The 15945-nt window shown below is 46.3% G+C and overlaps 4 protein-coding genes across 4 annotated transcripts; 3 read left to right on the top strand and 1 right to left on the bottom strand.

The window, feature by feature from the left end:
• The first annotated feature begins 2615 nt into the window (after positions 1-2615).
• Positions 2616-3746, top strand: F5J12DRAFT_913014 (uncharacterized protein). Its single transcript, XM_051749080.1, has 5 exons — positions 2616-2909; positions 3236-3261; positions 3312-3414; positions 3466-3555; positions 3613-3746. Exons 1-4 carry the CDS (start codon positions 2736-2738, stop codon positions 3529-3531), a joined length of 369 nt encoding a protein of 122 aa, XP_051600325.1. The 5' UTR covers positions 2616-2735; the 3' UTR covers positions 3532-3555; positions 3613-3746.
• Positions 3747-4749: 1003 nt separating this feature from the next.
• F5J12DRAFT_905584 (uncharacterized protein) lies at positions 4750-7794 on the top strand (the record flags this gene model as incomplete). Its single annotated transcript, XM_051748680.1, has 13 exons — positions 4750-4959; positions 5015-5233; positions 5298-5486; positions 5553-5749; positions 5803-5998; positions 6101-6213; positions 6270-6366; positions 6427-6606; positions 6680-6766; positions 6788-6889; positions 6944-7273; positions 7330-7650; positions 7693-7794. The coding sequence occupies 13 exons, from the start codon at positions 4750-4752 to the stop codon at positions 7792-7794; spliced, it is 2343 nt and encodes a 780-aa protein (XP_051600324.1).
• A 339-nt stretch (positions 7795-8133) lies between these two features.
• On the top strand, positions 8134-9378 carry F5J12DRAFT_782728 (uncharacterized protein; the record flags this gene model as incomplete). Its single annotated transcript, XM_051742751.1, has 5 exons — positions 8134-8316; positions 8371-8730; positions 8794-9066; positions 9120-9251; positions 9316-9378. The coding sequence occupies 5 exons, from the start codon at positions 8134-8136 to the stop codon at positions 9376-9378; spliced, it is 1011 nt and encodes a 336-aa protein (XP_051600323.1).
• A 1253-nt stretch (positions 9379-10631) lies between these two features.
• F5J12DRAFT_782727 (uncharacterized protein) lies at positions 10632-11887 on the bottom strand (the record flags this gene model as incomplete). Its single annotated transcript, XM_051742750.1, has 5 exons — positions 10632-10829; positions 11056-11119; positions 11168-11227; positions 11373-11519; positions 11841-11887. The coding sequence occupies 5 exons, from the start codon at positions 11885-11887 to the stop codon at positions 10632-10634; spliced, it is 516 nt and encodes a 171-aa protein (XP_051600322.1).
• Between the last annotated feature and the right edge of the window lie 4058 nt (positions 11888-15945).

Below are 15945 nucleotides of genomic sequence, written 5' to 3'. Positions count from 1 at the left end.
CAAAGCCAGAAGAAACCTTGAAAATTTGGAGAAAGAAGGCCCTACTGCTCACAATCGAGATGAGGTTGAGACTCTAATCAAGTCTCTCTCTCACATGTTGCTCAGTGACCTGGACTACTCACTCCTCTATTATTGTGCTATCAAAATGGATCCTGATGCTGCAAAGGTGCTTCATGCCCCTTCCCTTCATCCTGCTCCTGCATCTACTCCTGTATCCACTGCCCCTGCTGCTACTTCCTCATCCCAGACCCATCCTGCTAGGAGGACCATCACTTGTTATGGCTGTGGTGTTGAAGGCCACAGTGTTGAGAGTTGTCAAGCAATTAATGATCTCATTCAGAAGGGTTCCTTGGCATGAGATGAAAACCATTGAGTCATCTACCCTAATGGGCAGTCCATCTATTGCAATGGAGAAGAGACTATCCTGCAAGCTTATGAGTGCACTAAAGCTGCTGCTCAGCCTGCTAATGCAGTTCACTTTGTTATTCATGAAGAGGCTGAAGAAGATTCCAGTGCTGAGATCTGAGTTGGAAGAAGAACCTGTCACAAAAAGTTTCGGCATCATTGTAATGAAGCCAAATGATAACGTGATGTCCCTGAATTATTATGTGCATTGAAAGAGTCGTTATGATGGCGTGTGAGATCTGATTATGGCATGCTAATGTAATCGGGAAGTGCCGCCAGAAACCTTGCTTGTCCAGCCATGCACAATGCACACATATGTGATTTCAACAAGCCCCTCAGATCCCTAAGGAACACTCACCATATTTGTATGCATTCGCTTTGCATGGCCTGAGATGCTGTTGCCACTCGCAATGTTGTGGCTTTGAAGAATTGTTGGGTGAACTGGGCGGCCCTGGTCCATAAGTTGTTTTGTCGCCATCTTGCATTGCTGCAAATATGCAATATGCTGACCTTTTGCAGTCAGGCACGCTGCTTCCACTCGTCGCAAGTCGACGTTGCTGCTGCCGATAGTGCTGTTCACCTCACCATTTCATTCACCAGCCCTACCACTAGCTTCCTCAACCTCAACACTCGCCACAAAGTCCTCGCTTCTGCCCATCACCTCAACCATTCCCCAAAGGCAATCTTTATGTTTTGCGTGTCCTGGGCTTTGATCAGCGTGTTTTGTGGCGCGTGCATGTCGTTTCTGTCAATGTTAACATGTTTCTGTCCTTCGGGATACTTGGCCATTTCAATTTCAAGCTCTAAAGGTGAGTTTTGGCTCCTCAGCTTGTTCTGACTTTTCTGCTCATGTTTTTAGCAGTTTTCAGGTTGTTCCCATTGCTCTGCACATCCATCCGTGCAGTTGACACATCCACATGTTTCCCCAAGCCATCCACTTCGCCAGCTCTTTGTGCCAATGAGTGAGTTGGGCGGTTTCAGCCCATTCTGACATCTTTGGGTTCTTGCAGCCATTTTTGCATCGATTTGAGCGCACTGTGCCTGTGTGCGTGTGCCTGATGCATCCGCGTGGTTCCTGGGCCTGTGTGGCACCTCTAGGCGTGGTTCTGGGGCTGATGCATTCTGATTTATTTTCAGGCCTTCATGGGTCACTCGCAATGCTCCGTGCGTGCACACACGTGTTCCATGCATCTGTTCGGTTTTCGAGCCTTTCTGGCTCCCCTATGCGTGATACTGCGCCTCTGGCAGGTATGTCGGGGGTTGCTAACGAGTTTGCAGCTGTTCACAAGTTGTTCGCAATGCTCTGCACATGTGTGCACGCATCTGATGCACCCGTTTGACTTCCCAGCCTTTCTGGCTCGCCCACGCGCAGTTTTGTGCCTCTGGCAGGTAACCCCAGGGCTTCTGACACTTTGCAGATTCGCATCGCTGTGCAGGTATATGTGCATGGTTAGTAACCTGGCCCCTCCACCATCTCCCTGCTCTATGACACTGTCGAGTGCACTCACGGATGCCCACTTGCTGGCTACCCTCTACCACGACAGTTGCGGCATTGGGAGTCGCAACCATAGATTCATTTCTGCCTGCCAAGGTGCTAACCATATCCTTTCATTACCTGTTGCGAAGGGGTAAGCTACTTGGTTACAATACTCATTGGATTCCGCAAGGTCATCTGGAATAACAACGTCGTATGCTCACTGTGCTCATCCTCCAACAACTGACATGGAATTTGTTTGGAATTAACCATTTAATATGCAGGGAATTGCTTGTACAGTGTGACGAGCTTCATCAAGAAGGACGCTGATTTGTTAGATGCTGCTTTCGTCTCGCTTTTGTGTCATTCCTCAGACTAATTCATTTTCAAGCTTGTTTCGGGACCATTGATTGCCACTGAGAAACACTCAAAGGACGACTCATTTATGGTACAAGCACAAGTATGCTCGTGACCACTTCGTGATCCCACTCCCATCCTTTCTCCCAATGACTCACTTCCCTCTGGCGACAATTACCACCCACACCACATTTCAAGGCGTAGGTCTGGTCTTTACTCATACCTGACATCATTGCGTGCAGGAGCATCGAGTATGTTGCCTACTTTTCCCAAAGCGACTTCTGCGAACGATATGTACCTGCTAGTGTGGATTGGACGCAGAATGCATTTGACAATGTGCCACATTGAATGGGTGGCAAGAAAGTGTTGAATAAATGATCAGACACTGGTCTATTTAGCTTTTGTATGCCACGTCAAAATCGGTCGAGGATGAGTTGAGGTGGTCGCAAGGGAGCAATGCAGACTGGCACCTGATGGCATCGATGATGACAACAAGAGCATGGCCGGTGACGCTGGGACAGATTACACCCGTCAAGATGCAGGACCTGATACTGAGAGCAGGGATAATCTACTTATTGCACACGTGGATTGCACTCACCCAGAACCCCTGCGTCACCACCCACCCCCACCCCCTCCCCTCCCCGCTGGTATCAAGGACCTCTTGGCTAAGATTGTTGTTGCCGGGCTACCCTGAGCTTTCCACAAGCAAAAGCAAGATGTTCGCATTCGCATCACCTGCCATTTGGTGATTTATGTACACATGCTCCTTGTAAAATTTAGAGTCCTCGATGAAGGAACATTATACGGCGAGCCTGATCAATCGCATGACACATTTCATACTTTATGTGAATAATTTACTGACTATCATGTGTCCGAAATTGCATACTAGCCGCAAGTACTGCTTGTAAAGTTGTTTAACTTCAACTCCTATTTTCTCATGCATTGGACATTTCCCGCACTCACTTTCATTGCTCACTCTCATCACTCATTCTCATACAGAAAGCCACTCTACTCTACAAGTATCTGTGAGTCACTCAGGATGTTTTTTTATTTGCATAACTAATGTAATTCTTAGTAAATGGCCAGGAAACATGCGCAGAGGAAGAGGAAGAGTAGGAGATTGCATAGGGCGGCAAATATCAGCTCCACTGGAGTTGGAGGGTCGAGTGGGCTGGATGGTATGTCATTTTCATCCCTTAATGTGCACTGTGGAGATGAACACATAACAGGTGACAAGGAAGGACCTTCTGCAGTCATGGTCGACTGCAATGGTGTTGGTACTGGCCATGCGGTAATTGGAGGATCACCTGGGACAAATGGTGCGTACGGTATTTACATTTATCTGCATGTACTAATGTCACTTTCTATATTACTAGTCCACTATGTACAAGTTGGCGACGATGTGGAGTCACAAGTGTTGGAAACAGAGGAATCTTTCATGCCCCTGTTTGCATGTCGTACCTGCGGCGTTTTCAAAATGCGTTGCTTTGACTTTTTAAACTTCCTTTGAAATTTTGACTATTGTAACTATTATGATTTTAGCCACCATTTCAGCTTTGAAAACTGTCCAATTATTGTGCTCATTCCACGGACTCCTAGTGTATTACTGATTAGTAGCTCAATTCTAATACTGTAATCAGTGCATGCATATGTCATTGGTATTATTAGTAATCAACGATAATCGATTAAAGACCGTCTATTATTATGCTAACGTTGTTTCTCAAGAACCTGAACCATGGGACCCTTGCGCAATCCTCGAGGCAAGTACAACTACTCCGAGGAAACGCTTTCTGCCCTCTATATATGCTGGTTTTGTGGCAAACAGTTCAAGGTACAGGGTATCAAAAGGCACAAAATCGGCTGCAAAAAACAACAAGAATTACAGAAAGAACAAGCCGAACATGGGAAGGAGTTCGAAAGAGAAAGACACAAGGGTGAGTTCATAGCTTTTAAATTCCTTCTAATGCTTGAATTGATCTATTGCGTGTCTGCAGCTCGAAAAAAGGCTTGACTACTAGATGATCATGCTTCAATCAGTGCATCTGTTGCACCATGGCAGCATCTATCTCAATCGGATGCTGGTTCTTCCCATGCTGTTTGTGAACATGTAGATAGTGATATCTATGGGGATGATGGCAATGGCTGTGAGTTTCCATTCATATTAGCTTGATATTCTTCACTTATCACAAAATAGTTGATCCTTTGGTTGATAGCAATCAATTGAACCATGATGACTACAGCAGGAATAGTAATGATCCTAGTAAGTACCTCTTCAGCATATAGTGTTATTGGGTTGATCATTTAACTGTGATATTTTTCTAGCAACCATGGATGCATCCGTGGAAAGCACTTCCAATATATCTACCGAATTGCCATCACGATCATGCCCACTATCTACTGCTTCCCTCCAACCACCCACTGAATTTAAAATGGAGTACCATCCACGCAGTCGTCGGCCTGTTTTGCACCAGCCATATGAAGAATTTGGAATCAACAATGCTGCTTCGCCCACTATGGTTGACTCCACGCCATGGAAACCATTCAAAACTCAAGGTGATTATCTTTTTGCAGAGATCACCCTTGATGCTGGATTGAACAAGACTCAAGTCAATGGATTATTGGAACTTTTCCTTCTTGTAACCAAAGGTATGGAGCAGGTGACGATGAAGAACGATGCTGAGTTGCGGAAGGCATGTGATAATGCAGGAGCCAAATTAACACCTGTGTGTATTAGTTGTGCTGTGCTGTGAATGCTATTTATCAATATTGATCCTTTAGTTCACCAAGCATGTCATCTCTGTGCCATACAAGGGCAAGGAGATGGAGTTTGAGGTTCATACTTGGCCAGTCTTGGACTGGGCTCTTGACCTGCTCGCTGACCCACAATTAGCCCCACACTTTGTCTGGGATGCTGAACGGGTTTACAAACACAATGGGGAAGAGTATGAACACTTTTATGGTGAGCCTTGGACATGTGATTGCTGGTGGGACATACAGGTAAGTATGTGCAAGCACAGTTCTTGTCCCTGGGCTGATTATAACATTGCCATCCCCTTAACAGTCTCAGCTTCCTGCTGATGTTGAAAATGCCGTACCATTCTGTTTTATATTGTATGCTGACAAGACAAGGCTTTCATCTCACGGCACTGTGAAAGGGTACCCTGTAGTTGTTCGGTGTGCTAATCTCCCTGTAGACATCCGGAATTCTGAGTCCGTTGGAGGAGGTTGTGTTGTCGGCTGGCTTCCGATTGTAAGTTCTACGTTATAATATGGTCTGCTCACAATACTGACATCTAATGCGATCTAATCCTTCAAGATCCCAGAGGATGCAGCTGAGGAAGGTAAACTTGGCTATACAACTTTGAAACGTGTTGTTTGGCATGAAAGTGCCATCAAATTATTTGAGGCCATGGTTCACTTCTTGGCAACTGGCTTTCAGCATAGGTGTTGGGACGAGATTATATGGTATCTTTTCCCATTGTTTTTGATACTATCTGTGGACTATGAGGAACAGTAAGTCAATGAACAAATCGGTTTCTGAGTTAATTGAATGATTGCACCAACAGATGTATGATGTCTTTAATTCGAGGTTGGAATGGCAAGGCTCCATGCCCTATATGCCTCGTGCCACTTGAATTACTCCACGACATTTCTAAGACTTTTGCTCTTCGCAATGCAGGGCAAGGAGAGGAAGCATTGCGAGCTTACAACGATTGTAAGGCCGCTGGTGAAGCAATTCTCAAGAAACTTGGTCTGTGTCCTGTACCCATACGTTCCTCATAGCCCCCATTCACAGTAAGTTTATTAAGGGTAAAAGAATGTCTTTTGGCGTATCAGGTACTCTGACCCTCACTTGGCACTGAGTTTGATCGCTTGCATGTCCTCCACCTGGGATTGTGGGGAAAACATCTCTTTGAAGATCTGAAGATCATTTTGAGGTACCTTGGACGTGATGCAGAAGCAATGGTTGAACGACTGTGAGCTCGATTCTGTTCTGAGTTTTGGCATGTACTAATCTACCCTACAATAACAGTACAAAGGAGTTTCCATGCTGGTGGAAACTGTTTCATTTCACAGCCATCCTCAAGGTGACATTTAATGATGGGAATAAGTTTGCTGACCTATCTATTGTGAGCCAGATTTCTCCATGTTTCGTGGTGTTTTGCTGACACGTAACTTCCTGGTAATAGCAAGTTTTTTATCCCACATTAAGTATCCTTACGAAGGCAGCATGTCCCGAGGGATATCTCCTTATTGGCCTTATCAGCAGCTATCTACAACTTGATAGTCTGATCGGCCTCGACATCCAAACCGATCGCACGCTCTCTGCCATTGAAACTGAGCTTCTTGTTTTCAACGAAAGGCTACAGGTGAGTCTTGACTCTCTGTTTGAAATGCTATTTCTTTAGTTAGCTCTCTCGGATGTCACATTCACTTTCATAGGCATACAAAGAGTGTGCAATGAACTCTTCCATCCCAGGTCTCAAGGTAGATTGGGACTTTCCGAAGGTGCACCTGTGGAAACATGTGGTGCATGATATATGAGAAAAGGGGGCAGTGCGAAACTACAGTACTCGCCCCAACGAAAAAATGCATGGCCCTCTAAAGGAAGCTTATCAAGATTGCTCAAATGGTAGGGATGTTGCTGGACAGGTAGGTGATTTATTAAAGCTTTGGGCCTGGATGTATCTCACCCTTTCTACTAAGATTCTTCGTGTTGACCAACATATCCTTGCGTGCAGGCTCCTACGTACTCATATAGACTGGTATGACAAGTGGCACAAAGCAAGAAGTGGGGATGATAACGACGATAACGACGATAACGATGATAGTGTCCTCGAACCAGGCTTTGAGGGACATTGCAAGCTTGGGTCACCATGCAAGCCCACCACCATCCAGGGGATCGAAGTGGAATGTGATCGTGAAGACAAAGCATACCTGAGACTTCGAAGAAAGTTCACCGACTATATCAACAAATTTCTGCCTTCAATTGGGCACGAGCTAAAAAAGTGGGTTACCATCCCAGCTGATTTTAATGTATGTGTTTGCCACTTGCATGCCAATTAGATGGTGGCTGATATCATACTCACCAGATATATGAGTACCGCTACCTCAAAGTCAACTACAAGTCTTGTGTCGACTGGAAGTTGGCTACCGATCATTTGCGATGTAACTCTCAGTTCTTCGGCACTCCTCGCTATGACTGTGCATACGTGCAACTCACGTCAACACAAACAGCCTTTGTTCGCTTGATAACCTTTTTTATGTGTCAAATCCACGGCTACAGAGAACTTCAGCTCGCTCTCATTCAGCCTTATACTGCAAGTGTTGGCTGGGAGCGTGAACTGGACCAGGCCATGAAACTTACACGTGTCAAGGCTGTGCCTAGAAGCGATTCCATGTTTATTCCATTAGTTTCGATCATTTGAGGTGCACTCTTGTTCCCTGACCCGAAGAAAAAGGATGAATTTCTTGTGGTAGACCATGTCGATGGTGACATGTTTCTTCAAATGAAAACATGGAAGCAGGGTGGCTCGGTGTGTATTAATATTTGCTGAGCAATGCCATTCAGAGGGAGAATGTTGTCGGACCTTAGTCAACATGACCCAGAACTGAATCCTACCACAAACTCATTTTACTGCATCGAGGTCAACTATTCCATTTCGATCCGACACCTTTACATGTTACAGGCTGCGTCTCTTTTACATTAACGGCTAACGCTCAATAATTGAGGTATGTGATTTCCTTGCTGCTTCAAGACGTAACTGATAGCAGGTTTTGGGCTGGAAACATATATAAGGATCTTGGTCCAAGCTATGTTTTCCATTCTGCAATGGCACTCCCAGACTCACGACCAGTTTTTCCCAGTTGTCCCAGTTTAATTATTTGTTTTCAGAATGCCCCAATCTGACTCTGAGGAGGATTTCACCAGCTGCATTGGTGCCATTGATGGCGGCAATGATTCTCAAGCTGACAAAGGGACTCATGGAGATAGCTCTGACTCTGGAAGTGACCTCGAGCAGATGTGGAGGGCCCTCCATGTCCCAGGTCCCACTGCAGATGTGCAAGAGTTGAGAAAGGTATGGTCCTTTTCTTCGTGTCCATCTACTACGATCACTGACATCTATTCTCAGGCACTTTCCTTTGTACAAGAGGCTTATTTTGAGACACAGAACGAGCTTCGAAGCATACGCAGGGATTATGTAGCCCTTCAAGCTACAGTCCCTGCTCGAAGTCGCAATCGTACCACAAAGGCACCCTCCGAACTCGATAAATCCATTGCCAAAGCTGCCAAGAAGTATACAATGTTCTACAATTTCTGGATCGACGATTCAATTTTCCCGACAATTCGAAAACCAAACATTGATCCCCGCAGCCCCATGCGTTGGTCATCCCCTCAAGCGATGGCTGATGGGACAGTTGAAGAATTGTATGAGGCAGTTCCAAAAGAACTCCATAAGCAGATGGAGACATACCAAGCATTCAAGACTGTAGTAAGTTTAAACTCATTTCTTCTGGATAATATGTGCTAAACTATTGTATTTGACTTGTATTAGTTTCATCACCATGTCAATACAGAACGTTCTAACCTGCTCAAAGCAGTTAAAGATAGCGCTTCCATTGTCTTCTCATCTTTGAAACTTCCTGTCGATATCTTTTCAGAGTCTCTCCAAGATTCGAAGGCTACCAGCAAGGATCTTCTCATTTTGTTGAAACTCCCGGAAAATGTTGAACTCGACGGCAAGTATGAACGTCTCGCACCAGTTCTGTTCACCGATCCACACAACATGACCTCAGACACGCTTTTCAAGAGTGTGGTACTTGTCAAAGTAAGTTTGTTGTGTTCTATTTCTCTAATTTGACTCAGTTACTCTGCTTATAGATGGCGCATCTTCTGTTGAAGGGGAAGAGTTCACTGCTTGGCACAAAGAAAAGGGGAGGGCCAAAGCCTAGAGGAGAAATTATGAAGGTCAATAGCATCATTGAGGGAATGATTGCTAGTTTCGCTGTCATGGTAAGTCCTAACATAAATTGTGTCCATGATATAGGGAATGCTAATGATAACATTTTTGTGGTAGGCACGCTACTTGCTCACTCATGACACAGAACTCAATGCGGAAGGAAACCACACAAAGATTTGATATCACGATGATTTCAATTTTTATGTCCGGCTACTCTTCAAATGTAATAAATGGTCACAGGAAGTCATGCAGTTCTTTAATGACGATTTATTTGGGCCACAGCCTCCCCGTCAACCACCGCAGTTTGAGCCTACTCACTTAGCTCCTCACCATGTAACTGGGAAGATGACCTTCTTGAGGAGATGGATCAGGATTCTGACACCCCTTTCTCGATCCCCAATTCCACTGGAGCCGAGTCCCCACTACAGTCGCAGGCTGGTTCCCATCCTCCTGACATGGCAGCCACTGTTCGCCCACCTCTCAGTGCCAGTACTTCTGTACTGGAGGATACGACTGTCAACCATCAAGCATCAGCTTCAATTTCCCGCGAAGGTGCAGGTAATGCGAGGCTGTCTGCTACGACTCAAGTCCACCTTGGTGTTGGAAGACTTTCCCTTACTGACCCAGGTGATGCTGAATCTGGATGCTCCATTTCTTCTGCTCGCTGCACTTCTGCAGCATCAAAGCGGAGGATCACACCTGTTGCAGCCGATGCACCTCTTATTACCCAGCCACCGCAGGAGAAACGCCATATGAGAGCAACAAATCATGGAAAGAAATAGTGGTTGGGTCGTGCCAATTCTGTTAGTACCTTTCTCACTGTCTAAGATCTAAGGCTGTCGCCTTCCCGCATACTTCATATACATTTTTGCGAGTGTAGAATTACAATTTTAAATGTGATTTTGTCCTCTGGATTTCGGTGACAAAAAATGCCTGTATTTGCTGTCTGAACTACGATGACTATGGTACTTAGGATATTGTCAACTCGTTACCAAACCCAGTTGGTACATTATCAAGCAGCATAGCCACATGTTCATTTCTTGTTCTCATTCCGTCACCATGTTCATGACTTGTTCCATTAATTACAAGGCTATTAACATAACTTCACAAGCATCGACACCTTTCAGACTCTCATGGAGTCGTTCAGTAAGTTACTGCACCATAATTCATTGTATCATTATTGATACAGAATGATTGTCAGGTATTTTATAATTTGTCCATGCTCTAGTGTCGGCAACAGTATCGCTCTTAGCCTTGATGACGATGGTCATCCCCAGCCTCTTAACAATTGCCATCCCCATCCCCAGCCTCCACAACAATGGCTGTCACCATCCCTGGCCTTTCTCGATGACCCTCTACCACAGCGTATTGATGCCAGCGCTCCAGCTCTAGCAAGTCCATCAGTTCCTTTTTTATTTTTTAATCTTTATCTCTTATTTTTGTTCCTCTACCCCAGCTGCATCTGACCTAGTACCCCAGTTTGTCCCAATGATGATAACATCTGGGATCCCCATCCCAGCGATGAGACTGCCCTCAGCCTTGGCAGACAATGACGACGACCGCTCCGGCTTTAGCCTCACCCAATGATGGAATGATGCCTCCTCTCCACCCAACAACGACGCCACTCTTGCCTAGTCACAATATTGCTTGGTAGCAATGTCGCATTGGGCTACGATAACATCGATTCAGTAGTTGGTACCACCATGTGTGCGTATGCACATGTTGTACATTTTCATGTGGCTCCCGAGCCCATCTGCTTCCCCCTACCTCCAGATCTCTTTGGTGATTGTGACAAGATTTTAGGTGCACTCATTGTGCTGTTTCCAACCCAACTTCATCGATGCCCCCTTCGCCTACGACACCCTCAACCTCGAGGCCTATCTCCAGTACCCACAGTCCCCCTATGGTGTCTCCTCCATGTCTTGTAAGCCCGAATCAGATCCTCCATCATTGTTGTAGCTTACATCACCTTATGGCAGTGCCTGGCCCCTCTTCATCTTCCCCCCATCTCAGCTTTGACTCGCTGAACCTGTCCAACACCATTGGCGAGTACTCTTACACGTCCTCATACATCACTACCTCCCCTGGTCGTCCTTACATGCCCCTGGAGAATGGCGTTTCTCCCCTGCTGTCTACAACCTCTCTGCAGGTGAGCTGTCTTCAGATGGCCTTACCTCTGGAAGGCACAGCCACGACAGTGGTACCCGCTCGCCTGTGTCAGCCCTTGGAGTGGTCGTTGCAGCCTCTCGGCCAAGCGTCGCTCGGTGCTATCATGTTTGGTCTTCTTGCATCGATTCCATTGGTTACGGGTACCATTGCCGCTGCTATCTTCATGTGGTCCTTCTATTGTCAGTACGCAGCATCCCTTATGCTCCCGACGATGATGACCATTCCAAGTCCCAGCATATCAACACCACCTCTATCCTCATCTGGCGACAATGAGGATAGCAGCGTCCCAGCCCTGAGTTTTCATAATGACGACATTCCCCTTGACCCACCTCATGCATTAGATCATATTATAGTGCTGATTTTGTGTATATTAGCATGTAATATGATTTCTGTAATTGCTATATGGTATAGAAACCAGGCAATATTAGCTTGATGTTAATGGATTGTGTGCCATCAAAATGTCGAACACTCACATTGTCATGTCATCGAGATGTTGTCCAACAAAATATTGTCTGGTCATAATTGCCATAACAAGTAGTGATAATGATGCCAGTGCTCCATTATCATGACATTATCACTCAATGACAATGCCGTATTCCATAGGGTTCGTGCCATGTTGTCATGACATGCTTATGTCACAGAATTTCCATTATTAGACAATAATAATGTGCATTGGGGTCATGACAATAGGGTCTGGGCCATGTTGTCATAACATGATCAAGTAATCGTTCACCATTAGCATGCATTATAATGAATCCGCCAGCAACCACCATTGAAATGTCTTTATAATGCATTGTCACGTGCCCAAGAAATTTGGGACAACCTCTTGTTGCTGCTGTGGATCATTCTAACAAGATTACTAAAGAGAAGAGAAAGGCTGTCTTTGACAGTGTCCTTGTCCCACCTCATTCACATGGCAAGGAGAAAGAGAGTCAAGAACCAAAGCCTTCATCCTCTGCATCTATCCCTGCTCCACAGAAAGCACCACTTGCTCCTGCCTTCATACCAGTTGATGTTCATCCCCCTGTCTTTGATGGAACTAGAGATGACACTATTATGGAAGATGCCTCTGTCCCAAAGCCATCTGGACATGCCACTGATTCTGCAGACAGGTCTAAGAAGTCCAAGCCTCCTCCCACCATTTCCCTGTTTTCATCACTTTTGCAGTCTGCCAATTCCAAAGCTATTGTAGAGCACATTTTGTCCACCCCCTTGACTGTATCTGTTGGGGAGGTCATTGGATCATCTAGGGATGTTTCTCAGCACCTTCAGGAACTTATGCAATTCAAGAGACAGCCCCTGGCTCAGCCTGTCAAGTCTGTTACCATTGTTGAAGGAACTCCTCCTGTAGCCTCCTAATTGGCATTGATGTCTAGCCCCCTCATCACCATCAATCTGACATGCAATAGTTGATGTGTAACAGGTGTCATTGACTCTGGATCTACTGTCATGACTGTGTCCAGACTACTCTAGACTGGCTCTACCCCAGTCTCAACCAGCCTCACCCAACCCTTGCCCCAGTCCTGGCATTACCCCTTCAACCCAGAAATGTGTTAGCTCATGAGGCACTGCAAGGCAGTGCCCAATCAAGTTGTCTGCTCAGTTGGTACTGGGCTGGTGTAACACCTGGCCCAGCCACAAGTCCTGCCCCAGTTCCTGGTAAATCTTTTGTTCATAGTCTTGCTTGATAATATTCTTTGTAACATTACTTACCAATCTGTTTACCAATCATCACTGTACCAGCACAGACTGGTCTCCAGTGCTACATTACACTTAGTTTACCTTTAGTATTTAAGCCATAGGATAATCTGTTTAGCCTCAGTCTGAAATCAACTTAGTCTCATCTTAACCCAGTCCCCTCCTGTTCTCTGTCTTCTGCCTCTTGACTGGACTATGGCCCATGCAAGGGAATAGTGCTGCACCTTCAGTCACTAAGTCCAACAGTCCAACCCTCTAGTTTCTCATCTACCTTCTGACCCCTGACCAGACTCCAGACCAGCTTTGGACCAGTGAAGAACCAGACTTAACAGTATTTCAGACTCACACTTGTGTGGGTCACTACCCTTCTGTCCAAACCTCAGTATCACACCCTCAGCATGCCTACCCAGACCAGAACTCAAGCAGCATGTGCATGTGCTTACCACCAATCCAGATTCCACCTCAGCTATTGACTTATGCTATGCTGCTGCCCTGGTGTCCTTAGGGACAGCCAGAAGGTTGCCCAGTGAAGTCAATAACTTCAGGGGCTTCTCAGCCTGCAAGTCTACCACTCCCACTTCTAATCAACCTCCTGCACCCACTAATGATCTGGATGATGAACCAGACCTAGACAAACCAGATGACTTCAATCCTGGTGGTGATGACCCCAGTGATGATGGTCCTGGCAATGATGGGCCAGGGGATGACCCAGATAATGATGAATGAAGAAGCCATCCCAGAAGATGATGTTGAGCCTGGTGTAACCATGCTTGACAACCTCTACCAAAGCCATCGAAGCTTCTTGCATGCAATGCTTGCACCAGCTCTGAGTCCTCATCTAGAACCAAGTTGTGTGAACCAGACACCTTCAATGGGATAGACCCAAAGAAGCTGTGTGCTTTTCTTATCTAATGTGAACTCAACTTCTGGGACTGGCCCCAGGCCTTTCATAGTGATCAAGCCAAGGTCACCTTTGCACAGTCATTCCTGAAAGGGATGGCTCTTGAGTGGTTTGAACCAGACCTACTTGGGACTGAAGACCCAGAGGACTGGCCTTATTGGATGGACTCTTGGAAAGAGTTCATCATAGAACTTCAAACCACCTTTGGACCTCATGACCCAGTGGCTGACACTGAGAGCCAGCTAGACCACCTGCAGATGAAAGACAATCACTGGGTCAACAAGTACATGGTCAAGTTCAACCAGTTGGCCTCCCAGGTCCAGGGATACAGTGATGGTGCCCTGTGCCACTTCTTCTACACTGGTCTTCCTGACCACATCAAAGATGAGGTCTGCTGGGTTGGCAAACCAAGAACCCTGCACAAGCTTCACCACCTAGCTCAGGAGATTGATGCATGCTACTGGGAGCACAAGGAAGAAGTTCAGCAGTCCAGTAGGCACCAGGGGTTGTCCTCTGGTAGCAAGTCAACTCCAAATCCTGGTCACAACAACCAGTCTAAGCCTGGTCAAGAGAGATCCAAGACCAGCAATAACTCCAGTAATCAGTCTTCAGCTAAATCCATCTCCACCAGTCAGGCTGGCTCTAACACACCCAAGCCAGACTCAAGCAAGTTGGGGAAGGATGGCAAGCTGACACCAGAGGAGTGCAAGCATCACAGAGATAACAACCTCTGCATGTTCTGTGGGGGCACTGGACATTTTGCAGATAAGTGTCCCAAGAAAGCTGGGAAAGCCAAAGCTCACACTGCAGCCACCTCTGAGGCAGCACTGGCCTCAACCTCAGGCTCTGCCCCCAACGCAAAAAAATAGGTAGCAGCTCTCAGAACTCTGCACAGACTGAGAGCTGCATTGACTCCAGCTGTGCACTCATGGAGGCTTGTCTCAACACATCTGCTCTTTCTAATCCAAATTCATTAACTCCCCATGTTTCTATTGTCAGTCACAGTGTGCCCCAGTTTCATACACTAGTGGACTCTGGTTCCACACATAGCTTCATAGATAAAGAATTTGTTAATCAACACTCTTTTGCCCCTTACCCCATGTCCCCTATCCAACTCTGGCTCTTTGATGGGTCATCAAGTTTTGTTATCTCTCAAGCAGTAGATCTTTTGGTTCAATTTGCAACCAGTGATGTCACCCCAGTAACCCTGTTTTTAGCCCTGTTGGATTCTGAATGTAAGATGGTCCTTGGACATGACTGGCTCACCCACTACAATCTGTTGATTGATTGGGTACTGAGCAGTCTAACTTTCTGGACATCTACAGGAAGAATGCCAACCCTGTCAACACCCCCTGCCACACCGGTCTTAACCAGTCTTCCCAATCCTGGTCTACCTGACCAACCCAACCCTGGCCCTGCACCATCTGTACCATCTGTTGACTCACCAGTTTGCACCCCCCTGAAAGCTCCCCTTATTGCCCTGATCAATGCAGCTGTGTATGTGCATGCTTGCAAGCTAGAGGGATCTACCCAATTCCAACTTCATCTATGCCCACTGGACCCAGTCCTGGCCCAGTCTACCTCTGCCAGTCCTCCACTGGACCTGGCCAGTGTATCAAAGGACTATGTCATATCCATGACTCTCAGACTCAATCCCAGTCCAGTCCAGACCCCCTAGCCCCTATCTCCAGTCAAGCCTGGTCCTGGTCCAGCCTAGAAGACCCAACTCTGGCCCTAGATAACCCAACTCCAGCCTGAATAACTCAAGGCTGGTCTTTTACCCCTATCTCCAGTCCATTCTGGCCTCCTGGTCTTGTGCTGCTCCACCCCAGTCCTCCCAGGTCCATGTCTGGGTCACCTGGACATAACTCCAGTCTGTTTTCCTTTATTTGTACTATATTTAGTCTAGTCCCCTTTGCTGATCTTGCTTACTGTACAAACCTGTGTCTGACTCTGGTTATGCCAGTCACCTGGACTTT

This window comes from Pisolithus orientalis, assembly GCF_024613125.1.
Source record: "Pisolithus orientalis strain OTSU chromosome Unknown F5J12scaffold_13, whole genome shotgun sequence".
Taxonomy (NCBI): Eukaryota; Fungi; Basidiomycota; class Agaricomycetes; order Boletales; family Pisolithaceae; genus Pisolithus; species Pisolithus orientalis.
The sequence above is the reverse complement of the archived record's forward strand: the minus strand, read 5'-3'. Positions and strand labels throughout refer to the sequence as shown.

Bases quoted from the DNA above. Each gene is read 5' to 3' on its own strand.
- F5J12DRAFT_913014 (XM_051749080.1), top strand. From the start codon at position 2,736: ATGGCCGGTGACGCTGGGACAGATTACACCCGTCAAGATGCAGGACCT. The intron at 2,910-3,235 runs GTTGTTGCCGGG...ATTCTCATACAG, and splicing joins AGGACCTCTTGGCTAAGATT to AAAGCCACTCTACTCTACAA. The intron at 3,415-3,465 runs GTATGTCATTTT...AACACATAACAG, and splicing joins AGGGTCGAGTGGGCTGGATG to GTGACAAGGAAGGACCTTCT.